Here is a 24,440-nt window from a genome sequence, read left to right on the forward strand (position 1 = left end):
TATATCTGAATATATACATAAGTATCAGATATCCATATGTATGCATTTGATTCATGGATTTGCCCAATGGATTAGGCACTGGTCAGTTACAGGATCATTAAAGTCTTACTGCTGCATATCTGAGGGTTTGTTGAATTGAACATTATTAATCATTCTTTCCCTTTCATGTTGAAAGACCTAAATGTTTAACCCTCACTCAACTTATGAGATTCATAGCTTTGCATTTAGCTACTGTAGATCTGTATCATTTCATGAGTCATTAGGAGAAATAAGGGTTCTTATCTGCTTTATAGATTCAAGGATATGTTTCTGCATTGGTACGGTATGATTTGAATCTAAGGTCTACCCGCCTAGGTTTAGCAGAGCCTGAAGTAGAAGAAGGGTCATGCCTTATAGTTGGCCCGGTGTCTGAAATGGCATGTTGAAAATGGGAGTTAGCTACCCCTAGATAGGTCATATTCTCATTGGGATAATTGAAAACCCTCCAGCGTTTTCAAACACCAACACCTTCTCCCTTTTCCCTCAAGGTTTTAGTTTAGGTGCATCCTGCTAGTAAGGAAGTCGGCCTTCTCCATAGATTCAGCCTTAGAGCGCAAGTCCCACACTTGGAGGTTGTTTCCATGTTACACAAGGTTGCTTGAGAAGTAGTTCCTCAGGTAAGGGTGCAGACCTTTGTGTCAACGGTTAGTTTGAACCGTATGAAAAGAATTGCAACTTTGGTACAGCACAGAAGAACTATCGCCCTAGCTGGTAGCACGAGGTGCATGATGTTTCGTGTACGGGGAACCCTTCAAGGACAAAAGGTTATGGTGATGCTCGATAGCGAAGCCACTCTAAACTTCATAAACTCATCTTCAGTGAAACAAAGAGGTCTACCTAGGTCAAGGTTACCGAAGGGACCCTGCTGCCCTGCACACACCTTGTTCCTCAGTTAAGTATCACAATGGCTAATCAAATGATGACAGAGGATTTCTTCATACTGGACCTTGATGATATGGAGGTTACTTTGGGCATACAGTGGATGAAGACACTTGATGAATACACTCAAAGTTTCAAGCGGATGGACTTCACTTTTGTTGTCAATCAGAAGAAGGTTAATGGCAAATAAGAGTCCAAAGGAAGTTTTTGCACATCAGATGGAGGCAATTTTTCGACGTAATGATGTTGCTTGGGCTACACACTGTTTTGTCTCGGCAAAACCCATAAAAGTGCAACAGACACCTCCCCAAGATGATGATCTCCAGAATATCTTGAGTAATCGTGATGAATTTTTTATAGACATTCCTCCTAGCATACCTCCACATCGAGGGTTTGAACATACTATTGAGTTGGAGGCAAGCACCAAGCCGATCATAACCACACCCTATCACCATACCAAGAAATTCAAAGATGAGATTGAAAAGACGATCAAAGAGCTACTGGAGAAAGGATGGATTCGTCCCAATTCTAACCGTTTTGCGTCATCAATGGTATTAATTAAAAGGAAGGATGGAACGATGTGCATGTGTGTGGACTACCGTGCATTGAATAAAAAGACAATAAAGAATAGGTATCCTATTCCAAAGATCGATCAATTGTTGGATGAATTACCTGGTGTGGTTTATTTTTCAAAAATTGATCTTTGTTCCAGTTGTCATCAGATTCACATGAGGGAAAAAGACATGGAGAAGATGGCCTTTCATTGTCACTACGAGCATTATGAGTTCCTGGTCATGTCGTTCAAATTAATGAATCCACCCACTACATTCCAATCATGCATGAATCGCATCTTCAACAAACAATTGCATAAGTACTTATTGGTATTCTTTAATGATATTCTTATCTATAGCAAGACATGGGAAGAGCACCTGAAGCATCTGGATGAAATCCTAAGGATCATGAAGGATCAATCCTTGTTCACCAAGCAATCCAGGTGTGAATTCGGTATGACAGAGACATTGTACCTAGGGCACATTGTCAATAAGTATGGAGTTCAGGTTCATCGGGAGAAGATTCAAGCTATCCTTGACTGGCCTCCCTCACAATTACTCCCTAAGTTGCGAGGATTTTTTGGACTATGCAGTTATTAGGAGAGGTTTGTAAAAGGATTCTCTCAACCATAGTTCCAAGAATCACGGCGATTCATGCGATTCACGCGATTCGGCAATTCGATTCAAGCCAAACGATTTTTTGTGAATCGGTGAATCGAATCAGCGATAAAGGGTTTATGAAATAAGTTACTCACTAAATTTCAAGGGTTTTTTAAATTTTCCGATTCATGGCCGATTCGATTCCGATTCATGGCCGATTCACGATTTGATTCAGCCTTGCCGATTTCGATCCGATTCCGATTCTTGTTACTTTGCTCTCAACTCATCGCACCATTAACAGATTTGACGAGAAAGAGCTCCTTCCAGTGGAATGAAAAGGCACAACTCACTTTTGATAAATTGAAGAAAGTAATGAGCACTTGTTCCGTACTGACATTACCTAATTTCACTCGACCATTCATTCTAGTGTGCGACGCATCCGGAGAAGGCATTGGTGTGGTAGTGATGCAAGAGAGACACCCCATAGCCTATGAGAGCAGGAAGCTTACGCAAACAGAACGTTTATATTCCATTTATGAAAAAGAAATGTTGGCCATTGTCCATGCACTAACCAAGTTCTGACAATATTTGGTGGGTGCCAAGTATGTCGTTCGTACGGATCACAACAGCTTGAGATATTTTCTAGAGCAACGGGACTTGAATGAGAGGCAACAAAAGTGGGTAAGCAAGGTTTAGGCTTTTGATTTTGACATTGAATATTTGAAAGGAAAGAACAATGTGGTTGCAAATGCTTTGTCCAGGAAACCCGCCATCTACTTACTGACCCAGATTTCAACTGACTAGAAAGCAAATTTGTTGGTGGAATATTTCAAAAACACATTTGCCTATGAGCTGATGGATGGCAACACCCAAGATAGATGGTACAAAGTGGTGGACGACATCATTTACTATAAGAATCAGATATATTTAGTGTTGGAATCCAAATTGAAGCAGAAAATCTTTGAGGTACACGACTCACCCTTGGCAAGACACCTGGGCTTCCTCAAAACTTACAGACAGCTCAAGGAGAGGCTTTCATGGAAAGGTCTGAAAGGAGACATATTGCAGTATGTAAGAGAGAGTGCGGTCTACCAGCAAAACAAATCCGAACATACTCTACCTGTCAGGTTCCTGCAACCTCTGCCAATTCTAGAACAGAAGTGGGAAAGTATCTCAATGGATTTCATTATTGGACTTCCCAAGGTGAACGGAAAGGATTGTATTTTCATGGTGGTTTATAGACTGACAAAGTACGCACATTTCTTCGCCATCCCCTCAGACTTTCAAGTCGCGCAGGTAGCTGATTTATTTTTCAGAGAATTCTTTCATCTACACAGGTTACCCCGAAACATTGTCAGTGATCGGGATGGACAATTTATCAGTATCTTTTGGATAGAACTATTTCGGCTGGTAGAAACAGAATTGTCACCAAGTGCTAGTTACCACACTCAAAGAGACGGAGATTGTGAACAAGTGTCTTGAAGGCTATGTTTGAAACTATGTTTCAGCACAACAACAAACGTAGGTCAAATGGATGCACCTAGGGAATATTGTTACAATACCACTTACCACATGTCCATCAAGATGACACCGTTCAAAGCACTATACGGGTACGAACCGCTTTCCTTCATCGACACAGTTTTGGGTGACAGTTGCACACCAAGTGCGAGGGACTGGCTTTAGGAGGGACGGGACATCTTGAGATGCTTGAAGGAAAACTTACAATAGGTAAAGAATCAACAGAAGATATACACCAACAGACACCGAACCTGGAGAAGTTTCGAAGTGGGAGACTTGGTCTATCTCAGACTTCAACCATACTGGCAATCCTCATTGAAGGAAAAGGGGAAAGAAAAATTGAAGCGATTTTATGGCCCTTATTTGGTAGTTTGCCGCATCGGTGAAGTTGGCTATGAGTTGGAACTTCCAAAGGGGAGTCGTATTCATAACTTTTTCATGTCTCCTTCCTTAAGAAAGTTGTGAGACAAAACGTCACGATGGCAACAGACCTTCCGCCACTCAATGAAGAAGGAAAGCTCATATTGGAACCAACCGAGATCATCGAAGTACGTGAGAAGACCCTGCGAAATCGCACGGTGAAGGAATATTTGGTTCTTTGGAAACATTTGCCATTAGACGACACAAAGTGGGAAGGCGAGCACATTCTACAACATCTGGCATTGTATTTTCTTGAGGACAAGCAAAATTTGGGACGCGAGGACTATAATATTCCCGTTATAAAAATAAATCATTAATTAAACTATTCTTAATGGGCCGATTGGTTTATTATCTCTCGGAAGCATTTTTGTTTTGTTTCCGTAGGTTTGTGTAGCCGTTGGCTATCTTTGTACACCCTCAAAAAGTTTTCCCCGATGGGTATTTAAACAGGGCTTGTAGTAGTCATAGGCAGACATTTTGAATTATTTTCTTTGTACTGCGAATTCCTGTTAGGATTCTTTGTTGTTCGCCATTTCGGAAGTCAAAGATCTTCCCTACTTGGCTTGGCCGGTTTCGGTGGGATTCAACCCTCACCCTATTCCGTCGCCTGTAATACTTCACTTGGATCTGGCAAATCGGAGCACCATCTCTTGGCAAATATTAATTGACGCTTATTTGTGTTCAAATCTCCATTCTTGTTTGGCATTATTTGATGAATTCGTGATTAATAGTTTAAAGTGTAGATCTGAAGTCATTATTTCTTTCGTACCCCATCCGCTACTCACAACACTCCGTGCAACTACCATTACACACCCCTACGGCCTCCAAGCTAAGTCGTACTGCCTCCCAACCAACCGTACAGCCTCCGCACATATACCATACGACCTTCACACATATCGTACGGCTTCATCCATTGTGTCCCAAGAAAATCGTACGGCCACCAAGATCAACCGTACAGCCTCCTACCACCCCCCACGGTCTTACCACTTTGCTACTTCTTGTACAACCTAACTGTCTACCCATTCTCCCCACCGTACAGCCAACAACCTTATTATACGGCCGTCAAGTTGCCAACCTCCTAGAAGCTACCATACAGCCTCATTTTGTACGCCCTCTTTCAAGCCTCCTCCCGTGTGCAATAGGGCAAGTTGATCCTAACATTCGTCAGGTTTATACTTTGTACGTATCTATTCAAAAGGGGCAGCCAAACAATGGAACATTTCAAGGTTAACACCAGTTGGTCCACTTGACTTGGATGACATAGATCCCTACTGTGACTGGACATTGCAAGAGGAGCCTCCATTGTTCACAAATGATGACATTTGTGGTTTGGAGAGGTTGGCTATAGAGGAGGGTGGATTCACAGTGAGATTAGATGACATTGATGGGGAGGATGATGGCACTAAGAGTGAGGAGGATACAAATGATGAGGAGTCATTGCTAGTGTAAGCACCATCTATATCCAGGATGGAGGTCCAGGCACAGCCACAACCACAACAGACTTCTAGGGCTAGACTCTCTCCCACTCCATTAGTTTTTTCTAGAGGAGTTGGGAAGCGGAAGAGGAAGATCTAGCAGGATTTGAATGAGCGTGTCAGGAACAATATCTACAGACATGGAGTAATCCTCCAAGAGGGCTCAACCCGAGGATGGCTTTCTATGTTGAGCACTACATGGATATTCAGGACAGGCTTTTTGTGCGCCCTTGGAACCTACCTCGCTACTGGACTCATGCCCAACACATTTCCTTAGGGTCGTTTCAAGTGGGTTCTCATCGTGTACATATTCAGACTGACCATCATATTGATAGGGAGAAGAGTATTTGTCGTCTTTGCCCGCTTGGAGAGATGGAGTTTGAGACCCATTTTGTTTTTCTAGCCTCATCTTCTATGAGATCAAGGGGAGGTTCCATTGCCTATTAAGAGAGTGCAAATCTCTTTCCTTTTTCTTCAAATACACTGATCAATGGTGTCTTGCCCTTTATCTCCTGGAGGCCTTGTGCTTTCAGCTCACACTTTACAGCTTCAGCTAATGTCAACTCAGATTGCAAATCAACTCATCACCTCCTTCGCTCCTGGGTCTCCTACCCAAGGGACGAAGCCATTTCTCATTCATACCTTGGGGCACACTAGGTCTGTGAGACCTTGCAGAAAGTACACTCGGTAACATTGCCCTACCTCCAACAGCTCCTCAAGACAGTCTGGGGCACACCCTCGACTCGGAACATATCCTTTGATTCTGGATTACTTCTCTCCTGTGAGGAGTATTTAGGCTCTCTTGGTTTTGTTCTGCTTTCGGGTTTTGTTCTTTTTGTAAACACCATTCGGTGCTCCCGCAGCTAGCGATTGCCTTCTTGTATGTTTTTCAGTCCCTTTGACCCTTGTGGTCTCTTGTAGGACATTAATAAATTTATCTTATCAATCTTATCTATAGCTTTACAAGAAAATTCGGTATTTCCAATTTGCTTTAGAGTTCAGACTATCAATTAATGACTACAAGCCATCACCATTCCACATGAGGATGCGATTTTGTATCCTATTTGAATTTATCTATATATAGATCAGCTTCTTTGGTTTGTTTACTCATTTATTGGTTCATTAGATGCATCTCCTTACTGAATTTTGCAAAAAAATGCATTTCCAACTAAATTTAAGCAATTTTTTAAGTTCTTGGCTTAGCTCCGGTATTTGTCGATATCTTATTTTTGCCCTTGGCAATAAGTTGTCAATGACGATATTTTGAACAATGATATTCGTATCAAGTGTAAAATCTCATTCCCATCAGTATATTTGGGTCGCAAGAATGTGTTCTCTCCTTGCATGTGTCTATCAAAACCTTCATTCTATTCTCATTGTCTCTAGGAGGTTCATGCTATATGCCTAATATTTTTGAAACTCTCTCCCCCTCTAGAACTTGAGGGCATTGCTGACAATTTTTCCTTTGGTCTCTATTTTAATAATAAGATTGTGCCCTCTCACTCATAGAATGCTAAAATCTGATTATAGGATACTATCACAAGTTGGCAAGAATAAACTTGCTCTAATACCACTATTATAACTACCCCGAATTTTTTTGAAATATATGATGCAAATTTTAAACTAATGAAAAGCAGCTTACTGATTGTTCGCTTCAGATTACATGCATGATCATCAACCAACATATGCAAAATGCTCTCAACATCAACCAACATCAACTAGAAATTGGAGTTTAAAGCATTGTCACTATATCAAAACAATAAGATAGCAATAAGAACAACTAGATGAAGTGGGGTCAATGCCTTTACCACATAGTAAATTTGCATAGAAATGAGGACTCATTTCAAATAAAATGATGAAGATGAGGCTGCGCCATCACCATAAAGTCAGTACATTAGCAGAAGAAACATTGGAGCATTGCAAAGAAATGTCCTTTCAACTCATCAAGCATGTGTTAGGTCAAAAGCGATATCAAGAGTATGACAAGCAACTGAAAATCAGTCCTGCAAATATCTTCAAAAAGTAATGAAATGCTCAGGGAAGTTACCCACGCTCAACTCACAAGCACACAACAAAGACACCTAGTATAAAGAGTCTTCAACTCAGCAACTTACTCAAAATTTACTCCAACTTTGATTTTATTGTTCATCAGCAATATACGAGGCCACTAAAAAGAGTACTCTAAGCAAATGAAGTGTATGTACCAATCTGATGCAAACCCTAGATGATAACACAAATTGTACAGCCTACCAAGAAATAGGAGTGTGAAAAATAGAAACGTGCCAAAAGTAGACAGTTTGCCAAAAAAATTGAAAATCACTGATAGAGCTCACCTCAGGAGACTGAGTTCCTTATCCATCCACTAAGCCCATAAGGACCCAGGAATATGCTAAAGGAAATCTTGAATTGAGCTAGGTGCAAGAGGGCACATTACACAATAGTGTGATTTTCTATGATTTAAAACTTTAGCTGCAGCAGTTCTAAGAAATTGAATTCAGGGAAATTACATTAAGTGACTTTATGCAAAGTGTTTGAAAAATTGTCTGCAAGCTAAAATTTAGAATTATTGCAAGTGGAATTCAAAAAATGTGTTTGAACATCGCAAAGTAGAAACCAAATAGTCATTTAGCACTCACTGCATCCTGTATGTACTTCCACTTCAATTTTTCTTGTTTTTGTTTCTCGACTATTTTGCATTCAAGTCACAATAATCTCCATGTTCGAAAGGCACTTTTTTATAACTCAAAATTTGATAATTAAATTGAAAAAAGCAAAGCTGCCGACATCCAGTTCTAGTTGGCCCTAACCCCACATCTATAAATGATACCTAAGTTTCTAAGTTTGGATGGCAAAAAGGGAACAAAAGAACATCATATCATAGACTAAAGGTATCAAATCTCCCAGTGTTTCTAAATAGTTGCTCTTACCTGTCTAAAAATGGAGTTTTTTCTTCTATCAACTGATATGAGACTGTCTGATCATCAATGGACTGCCCTAATTAATGATTTATTTTCCACAAACTGACGTTACTGTTTCTTTCCACTTTGAGAATACATGATTCTATATTGTACCATAGAAATTATCTTCCAATGCCATTCATTTGATTAAAAAAGAGGCCAACTTCTGTGGGGATCCAACTGCTTTCCTACATAAGCCCGTGAAAGAGGAAACGTCTTGTGTGGAATTACAAATGTAGGAACTAGTTGTTAGCACTCACCTGTAAACCCTTGTACGAATAACATCTACACCCTTAGTTATTTACTGATCAATCTCCATATCAAATTGTAAGTAAGACTAACTAAAGCATTCAAATTGTCCAGAGGCTGCGAGCAGTGATATTCCCAAGTTAATTGAAGCTCAATTTATAGTTACAACTTCCTTCCATGTGTGCATTTTATACTTCAAAAGTGATGTATTAATAGTTTACAGTTCTGTCATTCCCCTGATCACTTTTTTCAAATTTATAACTTTCTGTATGCCTTTCTGCATTTTTCTATTTTCTTAGATTCTTCTTGGTTGTCATTTGTTGAATGCTTGCCTTTGAAACATTGCATTTACCTTTTTCTGGAGGCAGGGTACGAAACCTCAAGGACAGGGAAGGGAGGTATTGTTCAGCAGGAATGGGAAGCCAGTTATGTGACAAAAGTTTTCTTTCAATTAAAATAGTATATTTTTATCTCCTTGTTGAACTCAATCTACAATCACATTCCACATATCTACTGAACTTCAGTTTTTATATTCAATCTCTCAGAAGCCTTAAGACTATATAAATCCTGCACACAAAAGGACCGCCTCATTTTAAAAGGCATAGCTACGAATATGGATATATTTCTTAATGGCATTTAGAGATAGCATGGGAGTCTCATATGCGTAAAGCTACAAGAGATTCAACAGACTATCCCCATATCATCTTAAAAAGAACTCACAAGTCAGTTTGCACCACTGGAATTGTTTTGGTTTTTAGTGTGTGCATGCAGATATGAAGGAAAAAATTATCCAATAAATCGTTTTTTAGCAACCCCACTTGGAACTCTGTATAATATTATTTCAAAATTCCTTTTGAAAAGACAATGAATTCAAAAATGTGGAGGATCTTGGTCATACATACCAAAGGGTCCTTCAAGTAATTTTTGCACAACCAATCTGCAAGATATAAGAGCAATTCACGGCCCACGGGTTCATCTCCATGCATGTTTCCCACAAACTGCAACATAACTGTCAAAGTTCAAATTCCCATCCAAGTATCATGCACAATGACAATGTACACACTCTACAAATGGCACACACATAAATAGAGATGTTTCCCAATTTTTTCAACAAACAAAAGCATCCCAGAATGAATAATTTTCTTAAAAGTTAAATGTCGAGAACATATCTAGGATGAATGATGAACGAACATCCCACATAAAACAAGGTGAATGGCAAATGAACATCCTGCATAAAACAACACTAGAGAGTGCCAAGCAAAACCCAGCCACTCCATAAAGACCTGAAGGTGGAAAATGGAAGCAAAAAGTGTAAATCCACAGCTCCTAAGATCCATATCTTTTTAAGAGCCATGCCTATTGAATTATAATCAAATATTTCAAAAGTAGTATTTCAAAATTATTATCAAATATTTTGAGAGAGATTATAAAATATCTTATCCTAATTGCCTGGACCAACACAGAGGTCCTAAAATCCAGATTATTTATTTTACAGATAAATAATTTTATTCCTGAAATCACCTTTAAGGATAAGACTGGTCATATTCACAGAACCTATAAAAGAAATAGCTCACAGATACAGATAATAAAGTAGTGGCCACTCTAATGCCAAGAAAGTGCATCATGGATCTTGATTATTACTGCCTTCATTGGTGGTGATTCTCAATCAAATTCAAGTTCAACAAACCCAAAATATGCATTTATGCACTTGGGTAGTGATTTGATGTCTTGACTCTTCATATTATTGATTGATTCTTCTCCAATCCTGGATTGGAACACCCAGTGCCAAAAGACATTTAATGGGCATACCTAGCCATCCAACACTTCTTGCATTTACCCCTTAGTTGACATGGGGCATCACCACTTTGTCTAGAAGAAACCTTTCTATATACAGATTAAATAAGAAACCTTTCTATATACAGATTAAATTTGGAAATTCAAATAATGAAAATTTGACGTAGATCATGAATCACCGTAGAGAAGAAACCACTGGCTGAGATTGAAACTTTTGTCAAAGAAAGAATATTGCCCCTTTAACACATTCTCTAGAGTGACAATTCCATGGCTGAAAATGGGATATAAAATTTCTAATTGGGTGCGCCTTCTCTAGTCTACCCAAAGAGTGTTCATTTTTATCATTATATACAAAAGGATTCTAGTTACAAATCAAAAAGAAGAAAGCTGCCAAAAAAACAATTAATAAAAATTACCTAGTAGAAGCTGGGACTGCACATTGTTCATCAAGAATCACAGAGCAATAAATAAATAAAGTGGAGGAAAAGAAAAGCAGGGGTGCAGTTTCCCACATATGCAAAGTGGAGAAATTGCGAAAAAAAGTAAAAATTGTCCAAAAGCATGAGCATTCCTCCATCTCAAGTTCTAGAGAGAAGATACAAATTTTGAAGATAGAGATGGCAACAGATATCAGTGTCAACTGTCAACAGCAAACTGGTGTCATTTGTGTATCGAGACCTATCAGACTACATTAGCACCAATAGGAAATTAGAATGAGGACAGATAAATTTAAAGTTCAAGGGCTAACACGTTTCTAATGACCAGAAAGTAAATTGTTCAATCATCTCACCAATTGTATTACCCACCTGTTACAGACAAACCTGAATGATATTATCCATCCAAAGCAAGGAAAGAGCACACAACTCTTAGATAAATATCATCAGGCTTTGTATGAATGGCATTGACAAGGACAGAAACAGTGAAGTGAGTGAGTCAGTATGTGTGCAAGAGAGATTTCCACAGAAGTGCAAAAGTTAAGCTATTTGTAGGGTCTGTAATGTCAGTTCAAGAATATACTTTCAAAATGTGGTGTGTTCATATATTTTGTTGTCCTCAATTTTGACATTACAAAATTGGGGCAATGCTACTCAACTGTCTCATGAATTTGTAGGTATGCTGTAAAGATATGATAAGTTTATCTCAGATTTTACAATATATTTTCTATTTCAGTATAATGCTGACTGATGAACAATATATATTGTAGGTCCGAACTATAATAACAATGAATTTGTTTTACATCAGAATGGATGTGCTTGTACTATGGTGATGTATTTGAATACTCTTCAAGTTCTATTTATCCTTCTTCAGATCTGCCTTGCATTAAGTGATTTCGATATCTTAGCAAGATCAGGCAGAGAATATATATATATATATAATACGAAAGGGTATACAGTGAATGGGAATGTCTCCAAATGGAGACATGACCATTCATATTGATACCCAATCAGTATTAACAAATGATAAGCACCAATCATAATATGTTAACCATAATACATGATCAATGTAATCGTGATATGATTGCCATAGCACCCGATTGATACAATTATATGATTGCCATCGCTATTTAGAATCAGCGACTCTTATGATATTGATCACAGCCCAATGCAATCAATATAAATTCAGACAAGGATTGACGCATCTATTAGTTTGCTTTGAGGTATAATCAGAATATATGTATATTGGTTAGAATGCAGAGATTATCAGATAAATTGATAGAGATCAGAATATATACAAATATGTATGTGTATCAGTATGTAACCATACCGATATATATATACATATAGACTCTGATATGATTGATTACAGATATTGTCTAACCGAAGCTACATACTTTAACATATGGCCTCTTTGTTTTTTAAGGTATAAAGAAAGCGTCATTAAGGCAATTCGTTATCCCTGAATTGTACTCTATGTAACTTTGTTAGTACATTTCTTTTGGAAATTACTGTCAAGTTTAATTCCCAATGTTTGCAAAAAGAGTTTTTCTTCTTTGACTGTAGACGCTTGATTTTTGGTCAACTTTCACGTCCTTTGTGTGTTTTTCTTCTTGTTGTAAATAGTTTTGAGTCTTGTTTTTGCCTTATGTTAATAGCCCTTGTAATTCCACGACAACTCCCAGATTGCAATAATAAGGTGGTCAAACATTGTAAAGGTGCAATAGATATCAGCGAAGGCCAAGTGGGGAAGGATTCATCTGAGGGGAGTGAAAAGGTCACGGTCACCATCAACAAAGGAGAAAAGAGTGCAAGCGAGGGGTGGCACCAAGGGGGGTTGTAATTCCATGACAACTCCCAAATTGCAATAATAAGGTGGTCAAACATTGTAAAGGTGCAATAGATATCAGCGAAGGCTGAGTGGGGAAGGATTCATCTGAGGGAAGTGAAAAGGTCACGGACACCATCAACAAAGGAGAAAAGAGTGCAAGCGAGGGGTGGCACCAAGGGGGGCAGGGAGGGGTGAGGGGAGGCACTGAAGATGAGGTTGAGGAGGGAGTGATCAGCCAGGGGAGACAAGATAGGGAGAAGCAGCTAATGGAGAGGATGACAAAGGTGCAAGAGAGGGCATAGTCCATCATGCTCGCACCCTCACAATGGAGCCAACAAGCAAAGAGACCAAAGCCAAGAAAGCAAGAGAGCCTATTCAGGATCAGCAAGTCTAATGACTCACATAACTACAGTAAGTGATGGTCATATGTGTTAGGGAGCCACCACTGTCATCGAAGGATCATTGTAGACCCAAAATACTCGAATTTGACTCAGAAGTACAGACAAAATTTGTCACCTAGTCATGGTGGGGGGTCTGAAGATCTCTGGTGTAGGCATTGAAGTCCCCCAAAAGAATGGTGTCACCCATAGCTAAGAACCTGCTAATATAATCATGTCACTCCCCATAGGAATCCCCATCCTTAGAATTGTGGATAGCATAAGACGAAGTGCCAAGCAAACAATAGCAGACTGCCATGAAGATCTCCTTGGAAAAAGAGTCCCTCAACCTAATATGGATCCACATGAATCTAGCAAAGTTGTCTGAGTACACAAAATACGTTGCATCGAAAAGGTGATCACTAACAAAGCAAGCGACCCCACCAAACCCCCTGACCTCACCAAAAAACATGACCTTATCTCTGAAAGAAAACAACCACTAAAAACCTAGAGATGCCAGGAAGAGGGCGAATTGAACTCTTACGAGTCTTGGTAACCAAAACAATGTCAGTTGAACCAATAGCATCTTAAACAAAGACTTTGCAAGGATCATAAGGTACCATTGGCATTCCAACAATTGGCATGCAAGGAACCGCGAGGTATGATCCGCATGCACAACCGCCTCTGCGGGCATCATTCAACTGCAGAAGCCAACCTCGACAACCAACCAGGTGGAGGAGAATCACGAACAACAGCCCTGAGGTTCCTGATCATGGCCCACTTACCATTTTGTCTAGCCTCAACAACTAAACCCTATAAATGGCTTAACTCTGTCACCTATGATTTAGTGAGATCCTCATCCAAGTTGATCTTAGTGGGGAGGGGAAGGAGATTCATCCCTTCTCTAAGAAACCAAAGAAACCTAAGGAAGAGGGTGTCATCGTGCCCAATCCATGATCTATCAAGTATAACATCTAAGATATCTAGTTGATTGCTGAGAAAGGAGCAGCCCGCAGGGAGAACATTGATGGAGAAGGGAGGAATCCCGCAAGTTGAGTTCATAAGTCAATCTAACACACTCATCAATCAATGTAGCATGCACAAGCTCTCAACCCCCAAGAGTGGCACATAACTAGAATTACCCAAGAATGGCACAAAGCTAGAATTATTGCAGAGGCCCACAATTTTAACTATTGCTCAGTTTTGGACAAAAGGGAAGAATGTTTGCTAATAATCTCAGCTTGGTGGTCTTTAATTTCCCAAACCTATTGTTTGCTAAAATCTACCAACTCCCTAAGGTCGGCAAAGGCACGGTCTAGTGAGGAAGAAAAACTGACAATGTGCAATTTTAACTCTGTTACAATGGTAGTCAAAGAGTGGACTATTTCTTTGAGCAGAAGATTCTTGTTTTCTAGCTAAGTCGTGCAGTCCACAAGTCGTTGATATGCAAGTGGTGCAGGCAGGGGGGTCCATTACATTGCCTGGGGATCCATAGCAATCACCCCGAAGTAGCATATGTAAAAAACCGGCCGCAAGGATGTAGGTAAAACAATGGTGGTTCCCCCAATCTCACTGTGTGACTAACAATGTAGCGCATATCAAGAAAAGGCAAAGCTCGATGGCATAGCGAGGTGTGCAGACTCACACAATGCCAAGAGAGGCAAGCAAAGCCCACAGCTGAGAACTCGTGAGCCAAACAGAAACCCAAGCCCCGAAGGTTGCAACAGAAATGACACACAAAGACTAGAGGGCAACAAAACTGACACTCCAAAAAGCTTGGGTTGCCGAAGTAGAAGGAAGCTAGGCTAAGACGTCAAGAGGCAAGCAAACAAACAAACACAAACGCGGGAAATAAACCAACAAACACCTATGGCTGCATAAAGCAGAGGAAGGCACCAAAATTAGCAAGCAAGAGCGTCAAGCAAGTTGGGAATGCTCTGCAACAAAGGTGACTGTAATCAAACTCTAAAATTTTGGCAACTTAAAGTGTTCCAGGCACCATGGCAAAGATAAAATCTTCAAATCTTACCCACTACTTATACTAAAACAATATGTTTCAAACCAATGAAAATCCATGAATAAAGTGAAGTTTATAATTCATGAATGAAGCCAACGTGTATGAAGTGAAAATTATCGGGATGACTACAAGATCGAAAAATATGCATATTGACCATCTTCTCATTCTCGTGAAACACAATCAATCATAGGAGATTTGTAAATAAAGACTTTCCTAGTATCACCCGAAAGCATGGACAGACTTACTATGGGAATACAGAAATTTTTCTCAGTATCTTTGCTCCAGAAACATCCAAGGGTAGTAATAGCCCTGTTTGATTGCTACTAAAGTCGCATGCATTTGAAGGCCACAAAGGAAGTAATTTCGGCTGTAGAATAATCACCAGCAAAATTAAGCTTTATTGTCTCAAGTGTTGGGAATACTCCAAGGAATCTACAACGGTGACAACAAAGACATTATATGTGTGTAAGTCCGGCAATTCTAGCAGTTACATCGGGTGTTCAAGATGATTAGTGAAAGTAGCATGACTTCCAAAAGATCGCCATAACATTCAGAATGGGCATCCTGTGCAATCGCAGTGCTAAGTAGTTTGCATGTTGGTTTAGAAACATACACAAATATGAAGATTTGCATTCGATGCCTAAAGAGGAAAGTAATAGACAAATGGCAAAACCATTATCAAAAGATTAAATTAAAATCAGTTAACTACGATTATGTTGGAGGAGGATTATTTAAATGAAATGGTGTGAGCATGATTAAAAGTGCATTTGACATTAAAATAATATGGTGAATAGGCATGAGACATCTTTTTCAAGAGATGTGACTCTTTGGTTATATATATAAATATGAAATAGCAAAAACGAAAAATTCAATATTTGGAACAATCATATTCACATCCATATTCTCATGAGGAAGTATTTTATATTTATTATTGTATGGAGGGATAAGAAGCAACATTATGACTTTGTAATATAAATTCTATTATTTTATTTTTATAATAAAATAAAAAGTCCTTTGTTTATTACTAAATGGCATGGAGATTTAAACTGCAGATGAATCGTCCTTTGTAATTATTTTTGAAATTTTGTATACAATTTAAATGTCAGATAAGTGGACATGGTCATTTAGCATTTAAATTCAATAATCATAGATAGTGTGAAATATTTAATTGTTTCCGCATCTGTGTCTAGTTTGTCTCCTTACCAGAGGAATTAAAATTCAATCTGGACTAATTTAAGATTGTGTAATAGTTGATCTATTGCATCTTGATTATTTAATTGTTGGCAGTAAAGTGCGTAGAACATTATAAAGTTGTACGTGAAAATTCACTGAAGTTGACTCTATTGCCCGCATGAGCAGAGGCACTAGTCTTTCTATTATTGAAGTCAAAAAATCTATATATTCCTTCCTACAAGCATCAAATTCATTATAAACAAACCTTATACAAAAATATTCAATGATTTCGAGTACTCAACATTTAGTTTCATTTTAATCGAGTTCAAGGACCTTGCCAGCCGAAGAACTCCAGAAGTTTAAATTCGCTATAAAAAAGCCTTAAACCAAACAGTCAACGTTTGAGGTGAAGGTTTACTCACTTGGGTGTAGTGAAGCCTGAAGTGCACGAGAATCGAAAAGTATTCATGTTCGTTGGCCAGAACTGATTGAGAAGTCCTATTGGAGAAGTGGCAAGCTCTTGGATTTCCAATCAGCAGTTTTGGGAACCAACAGACTGGAAGACGTGCAAGCAAACAAAAGATGGAGATGACGACAACAAAAACATAGGAGAACAAAGGAAGGAAAGGCACATGCACAACGACAATAGGATAGCACCAACAAATGCCGTCACAAAAGCTGCTAGTAGGAAACACGTAGATGGCTAAAGGGCGCAGGTCAAGCAGACATGGGGTAGAGCACTCATCAATTATATTAGAGAAGAAGAACAAAAATGAAACGAGAAAAGATGAATAAAAACATAAGGCCTTATGATTGGGAAGTGTTGATGACGGTTTTGGACACCACCAAAATAGAATAATATATATTGTGTATATGGCATCCTCTCTTAAGCAAGGAAATCTCATGTGCTATTAAATATAATCAAATGAGACAACCCCAAAGTTCCAAACGTTAGATCTTGATTAACTTGGATGACTTAGATGTACAATGTGATTTGTTGGTAATTATGAAAGGGCTTAATAAAATGGCTTTAGAGAGAACACTAAGAACTCCTAAGAACAAAGATAACAATGGATGATGATTCAAGTAGACAGATCCCATAAACTAATTTTTGTTTAATCAAACTACTCACAACGCCACAAAAATTGTATAATTTTTGGAGGAAGTCAAAGATTTTCAGACTGTAAACATACATTCAAGTACCAAATATTGGCATGACTCAAACATGCATTCACAATTGACTAATGGTGCAACTCAGTTCAAACTAACTGTACATTGTAACTCCAATCTGCAAGATACAAATAGTATGAACCAAAAATCCATCAGATATCTTTACACTTCACCATCAAAATCATTGAATTGCGAAACTAACATTGAAGAATAGAAACCATGCATACATTAGAAGAACACAAGAAAGGCAGAATATCTTCAATGCTCCATTTGCATTAACTGCAAATGATGTTTACAACAAAAAATGGAACATTTCCTAAGGTGTCACAAGAGAATAAGATAAGAGTGGGTATAAGAATTATAATTTTGGATTTTCAATATTACATCTTATTTCACTTTGAAAATTCCCCTTCAGACTGTAAACATACATTCAAGTACTAAATATTGGCATGACTCAAACATGCATTCACAATTGACAAATGGTGCAACTCAGTTCAAACTAACTGTACATTGTAACTCCAATCTGCAAGATACACATAGCATGAACCAAAATTCCATCAGATATCTTTACACTTCACCATCAAAATCATTGAATTGTGAAACTAACATTGAAGAATAGAAACCATGCATACATTAGAAGAACACAAGAAAGGCAGCATATCTTCAATGCTCCATTTGCATTAACTGCAAATGATGTTTACAACAAACAATGGAACATTTCCTAAGGTGTCACAAGAGAATAGGATAAGAGTGGGTATAAGAATTATAATTTTGGATTTTCAATATTACATTTTATTTCACTTTGAAAATTCCCCTTCCTTTTACAATAAAGCACAGTTTGAATATTTCTCCATGAAATATTTCATTCTGCCACTAAATGATCTTGTAACTTCATCAATCCTAGGAGTCTTCCAACAACTAACACACTTGATCTCTTTAGAGGCATCTTCTGCAGTCTCATGTGGACATCTACATGAAAACCTTGAAAACGTTATCCATAGTCAAGAAAATCAAAATTATAGGTATAATTATTTATTTCCAATCGCAATTGATACGAAGATTGACATTGTTTTGGACATTTGGATAGGCTTTAACTCACAGTAATGATATATAACAAAATTTCACACTGTCTTTGGATCAACATTTGCTCATTCTCGTCGATTGGGATAGAGTTTGGCCTTGAAAGAGAATTGGATTCAGGTTTGGAATCTTGGATTTGGATTTTGGATTAGGATTTGGATTCAGATTTCAAAATTTCTAATTCTTGAAAGATCATGGTGGGCATGAAAAGGAATTCTAAATTTACATTCTAGGATTAGAATTCTTACAAGAGGAAAGGTCAGTGCTAAGTGAGTTTGTGGATTGGAAGTTCCAAAATGGCAGGCATGGAATCATATTTTGGACTTTGGACTTTTACAAGTAGATAAAGAAGCGTGGGAAGGAATTATGGGCTTGCATTTTAGGATTAGAATGCTTGGGTTTTGGATTTGGAATTGGCAAGGGGAAAATGGAATTGGGAAGTGCAAATGGAAATGGAAACGGAAATTGGAAACGGCAGGTATAAACTCATACCCTGGATTGGGAATCTTGGAATTGAAGAATTTGGATTCCATGGTTAAATAAGAATGATAGGCATAAGGTGATTTGTTGAAATGGAATTCTGAAATTGAACGAAGAAGTGCGCAAGGCATGGAGTTAGGCAAGACATTCATGAAACTTTCAGATTTTCCATGTTATGTTGCAATCCCTGCCATGCACATGTATGTGCCATTTTCTCTTGCTAGAACTTTGGCAGCCTTTGGGGATTATTGGGGATTTAACCTCTTTTCGAACATTCATGAAACTTTCAGATTTTCCATGTTATGTTGCAATACCTGCCATGCACATGTATGTGCCATTTTCTCTTGCTAGAACTTTGGCAGCCTTTGGGGATTATTGGGGATTTGACCTCTTTTTGAATTTGTACAAAACATAGCCTTATCCCTGCCAAGGCTAGAACTCCACCATTCCTCTTGCCGGAATCTCTTTGTTTTAAGTTCCACCGGCATCTATTGGAGGTGTTTTGATATTGGCAGTACTTGTATGAGTATTTGGATTGTCCACGTTATGGCATTATCCTTCCATTAGTGTAATGCCACCACTTTCTTTCTTTCTTGTTCTTTCTCCTGTTCCAGCTTGTCTTAAGGCAGAATTTTGTTCTTCCAAGAGATTGTGGAATTCCCCTCCAAGGATAAAAATCTGACATTTCTTGTCCGTTTGTGATGAAGTTATCCATGGCTATTCCAAATATCCATACTTCTTCCTTAGTCATATTTCTCTTTAATTTCACTCAATTCCTCCATGACTTAATCTATTTAACATTCATTCCAAGTTGCAAAGTCCTGACAACTTTATTCATTTCCACACTTGTTTCCAACTCTTTCATTGATTTCTAATGTGTCTCTCAATAGAAAATTCTAAAAACCTACATCTGAACCCTTTTTCTTGTCATTTTATCGATTCCAAGAGGAAACCATGTATCCGAATGACTCTCTCTAGCTTTATTATTCCACTCTTATCCAATCCTATCCATGCTCCAAAGTTGCTATTAGCTTAATGCCTGCAATGCAAAATGCCTTCCAATTTCCTGAAGTGCAGAGATGAAATGCAGAATTCCAACAAAACACTCCAAATGCGAAGAGGCAGTAAAACACAAACCTGAACTAGCCTAAAGGTGCAAAAGAGAGTTGTGTGGTGCCTATCTACAACAGGGTGTCTGTGCAAGGCATGGCAGAAAGCAAATTATGCAAGAAATGCTACACAAATTGAAGGAGCAGATCAGAACTTGGAAAAGTCTAGAGAAGTGAAGGAAAATCTAGCCTTGAAGGCTCAAGTATCACATAAGGTAGCATAGATGTAGAACCTGTAAGAAATTGGAATGGGACTGTACAATGCTATAGATTTTTACAAATAGAAGGCTTTGTCACAATCTATTTGAACATTGTGTTCTTTCGGAGAGGTAGAATCATTTTTCCACCCATGAATATAGTTTTAAATTACAATTTCTGTACAGAATTCTGTCTCTGAATTGTCATCCATGTCTAATCTTATGTGTATCCCACAGTTCTAATTTTTAGATGTTGATCAGGATGCCAAACAGTTTAAGGAGAGAGTAGATGTAAAAAAATGTTAGTGTAAATAGTGTCATTACATAACTAGTTAGTAGCTACCACTTTCTAGGATGACCTAATCACATTTTCTTAAGCTAGGTATCTGATCTTGCCTCATTTGGTTAAGACATGGGTCCTCACTTTGTGAGACATGAAAACTTGCCACTCAATAGAAAACTCGTCGAGTAAGATAACAAGTGATCATTGGAGGGTGGGTAAGTTATTCCCTATTATCCTACCTGTACCACCTTACCTATATATGCAAGGTTTCTGCGTACATTCTAATCATCTTTTGATAATATCATTTGGTTTATTTTGTGCATGCAAATTTGTCGAAGTTTACTTCAGGCATTTGCTTTATGATCTTGGAAATTCCAATTTTGTATCAGAGAACTGTCAACAAAACCCCTTTTTGCATATCAAAGTTTGTATTTCAGTTCTGTAATGTAAAATTTAAAACAATAAGAAGTCAATGTCTGTGCATGAAGTCATAGACCTACCAATTTGCTCAGCCTAAATTTTGCTTGCTGCCCCATGTCTACTTTCTCCCTCCGTATGCCATAAGAGTTCTGTTTAGCATGTGGGAGGCTGCTCTGTAATGTGTGCTTCAGTTTTTGAAAGCCCCTCTATGAGCAAAAACATTAACAAAGGCATGATCTTGATTTCGAATGCCAATCCAAATACGGTGTTGCGAATTTGAATAATCACTAAGGCTGATCTGCTTTGTAAGGTCAATCTAAGCCTGAGAACCATCACTTTGTATTTGTGTTAAATGACTTCTGTTGAGTGCTACCAGACCCAAAAATTCCTTCATAATCTCATTTGACTTACTGTGTGCATGCAATTTGTGGAAGTTTATTTTTGCTTTCTGCTTTATGATCTTGGAAATCTTTTTCCAGCACCTACATGGTTTTCATAATTGTGTAGGATAGCATTGAAATTTCCACACAACATATGCAGTTCCTAAGGGGTTGTTTTCATAAAAGATCCAAGTCTTGCCGGAGTTGTTTCTTTCCAAACATATGGTTGAGCCCATATGCATCGATTAGGATGGATTTTCAACCAGAGGTACGACTGCTTATCATGCAAACGAAGTTGATGGAGATTTGTTGAAAGTTGTTTCAAAGTGACAAAAAAAGGATGTCAAAGCATTGCAATGCCTCTAAACACTCCAACAGCTTAGACATTGATGTTTGAATCACTAAACATTTAAAACACTATAATGATTGCATTAAACATTAACAATGGTAAGTTGAGTTTTAGAGGTTGAACGCTACTAATGTTGAGATGTAATCCCCCTCATGAGGATGTGGGGGCAAATCCTCTAGTGGGGTCAAGGGGTAATGCCCCTAAAAAAAATTAGGGACAAATTAAGGCCTTCAAAATCCCACAAAACTTCATGGAAAATGTCATTTTCACAATTTTATCACTTTTTGTTTGCAACACCAAGTCCTCACTAATTCTAAAACATAGGAGTGTTATGAAATGAGGCTTAGAAGTTAGATTCCTATTTATAAGCATTTTGCAAATAACTAAGGTTTGGGTGGAGTCCTAGAGCATTACGATTAACCAAGGGATTAGTGTATTAACTGATATATATATATATATATATATAAAGGTTAACAATTCCACGAGTGATTAACTTTGTTATACACAGGAATATATCATATTAAGATCATAACATTTCCTTCCCCTTTATAAAAGAATTGCTTTTAATGCTTAAAAACTCCAAAATATATTGTATAAATTGTTCATTATTCTATTTTTCATCTTCAATTGGCAAAATCTTCCAATTTATAAAGAATTTTGAGATGGCTCTATTTTGTAAATTACTTTGGAAATTTCATGGAGCTTTTGTATATTTTGTATGAGTACTTTTTCCATAGGATTAGTAAAAAGTAAATGAGAGAGTCTACAAAAAACGCATTCTTAATGAGTTTATCCACAACAAGAAAGATTACATCAAGATTATTTGAGTGTGGAAACACAATAATGAAGTTCATTATTATTTCTACCCAATGTTGCATTGGACGGCCTAATATTTTTAAAAGGCTCAGACTCTTTATTGCTTCCTTTTATTTTGTTGACATATAAAACATTCCACCATAAATTTTATGATTTACTTTAAAACCTTCTGAACACAAAATTTTCTTTATAAGATGATATGTATGAACAGATTTTCTACAATATCTTGTTAGGCACAAAAATACTCTCTTGTTAGGGTCCAAGATTCTTAACACATTAAGTGACATCAAGAGTCTTGAGTATTCGACTTTCTAAAGACACATTTGTATTGTTTGGTGTAGACTTTATTGTCTTTCAATTCGTTAAATATAAGAATATGAAACTTGTCTTTATAAGTGATTTTCTTCAGGTTCTTGCAATGAGAAAACAATCTTCATGGATCGTCCATTTTCTTAAGCATAGGGATAAATAGGATTTTTGTTGGGATGAATATGTTTTCGGTACTAACTCAATGCCATGATTATGGTCCCTTATTAGAGCTACAACCCTTGGATTCAAGATATAGTTGTTGGCGATGTTCAATGATTTCCTGACTTTTTAGGTGATCATGAGTTGTTACATCCCTTGCTTCTATAAATGTAATTGAGCTCCCTTTTTATAGGATTCTTTCTTAACAAATTTCTCCATCTTTTGGGAGCTAATTATTATAATTGGTTGTGAATCTTGTGATTGTATCCCCTAAAGTTCTTACTTTTTGTCATGTGTACTTAAATCCATGGATAAGTCTTGAAAATTAAAAGATATCGCTCCTAATTGTTTAGGCCATTTTGCACCGAAAACTACATCCATGCCTCCAATAGGGATAGCAAAACGTTTTTACTCTAATTGATAATTCCCATTGAAAGTTTAATATGATGCAACTTACCACTACAAGGGATTTTTCTTCCATCGGCTATCATGACTTGAAAAAGAGAGATCGGATAGATAAAATAATCAAGCTCACAAGCTAATCTTCTTTCAATAAAGTTGTGTGCGCTATCACCATCGACCAAGACTAATATTTTCATTTTTAACATTAACAATTACTTTTGAGTGTTTTTGGTGTGTTTATTGAATATTCCATTCAATGCATGTATGGAGATACTAGTTCTTTCTTTTTCTTTGGAATCCTCATTTTTAAGTTGAGTATTTAGATCTTTTGCAAGTATTTCTCCTCTTCAAATTCATTCTTTTTCAAACTCTTGGAACATTCACTATCACTATTTCAACTTAGGCCTCTACTCATTGCATCTATGTGTACTTGTCAATGCACCTCTCATCGAGTTGAGAGTTTGTTAAATTATCTTGGGTTCAAGGACTTGTCCATGTTTTTGCTAGTAGGATTAGTCACATTTTTTGTTAGTTACTCTCATTATTTCACCTTTGATGGTGTTTTGTTTCTCAATATGAAATACTTACTGCATACCTTTCCCAATCGTACAAGGTCCCCACACACTATAATAAGCCATGTTGGCTCTCAAACAATATGTGCTAAAGAATTGATTTTTTGCTTTTTGTTTTTAAGGTTTTGCAATTTTCAATATAACAATATAGCAGCAAAATAGAAGATATTGCAATAATAATTACAATTCAAATATTTGGATATTACATAGGGAATATACAACCGAAAATTCCAGATTTTAATATCAACTTAGATACTGAGTATTTTCACAACATGCCAACAACCCAGTTGATAAAATATCCCCTATTATCTAAACCAACTATACCCAAAAAAATTACAAGTTACAATTTATGAACTTACTCGTAAAACATGTCTTCAAACCCTCTGAAATGAAGACTATC

At 37.6% G+C, this 24,440-nt stretch overlaps 1 protein-coding gene across 3 annotated transcripts in view; it reads right to left on the reverse strand.

Annotated features, from left to right (window-relative positions):
* The window catches only part of SOL1 (carboxypeptidase D), a 194,207-nt gene that overhangs the window by 159,619 nt on the left and 10,148 nt on the right, over positions 1 to 24,440 (reverse strand). For all 3 annotated transcript variants that reach the window (XM_089822536.1, XM_089822537.1, XM_089822538.1), the window contains one exon: positions 9,591 to 9,686. In XM_089822536.1, the coding sequence (XP_089678662.1) occupies positions 9,591 to 9,686 (96 nt within the window). The remainder of the gene's footprint in view (positions 1 to 9,590; positions 9,687 to 24,440) is intronic.

Source organism: Cupressus sempervirens, chromosome 3 (assembly GCF_028749045.1).
Source record: "Cupressus sempervirens isolate cs-2001-9-10 chromosome 3, ASM2874904v1, whole genome shotgun sequence".
NCBI lineage: Eukaryota > Viridiplantae > Streptophyta > Pinopsida > Cupressales > Cupressaceae > Cupressus > Cupressus sempervirens.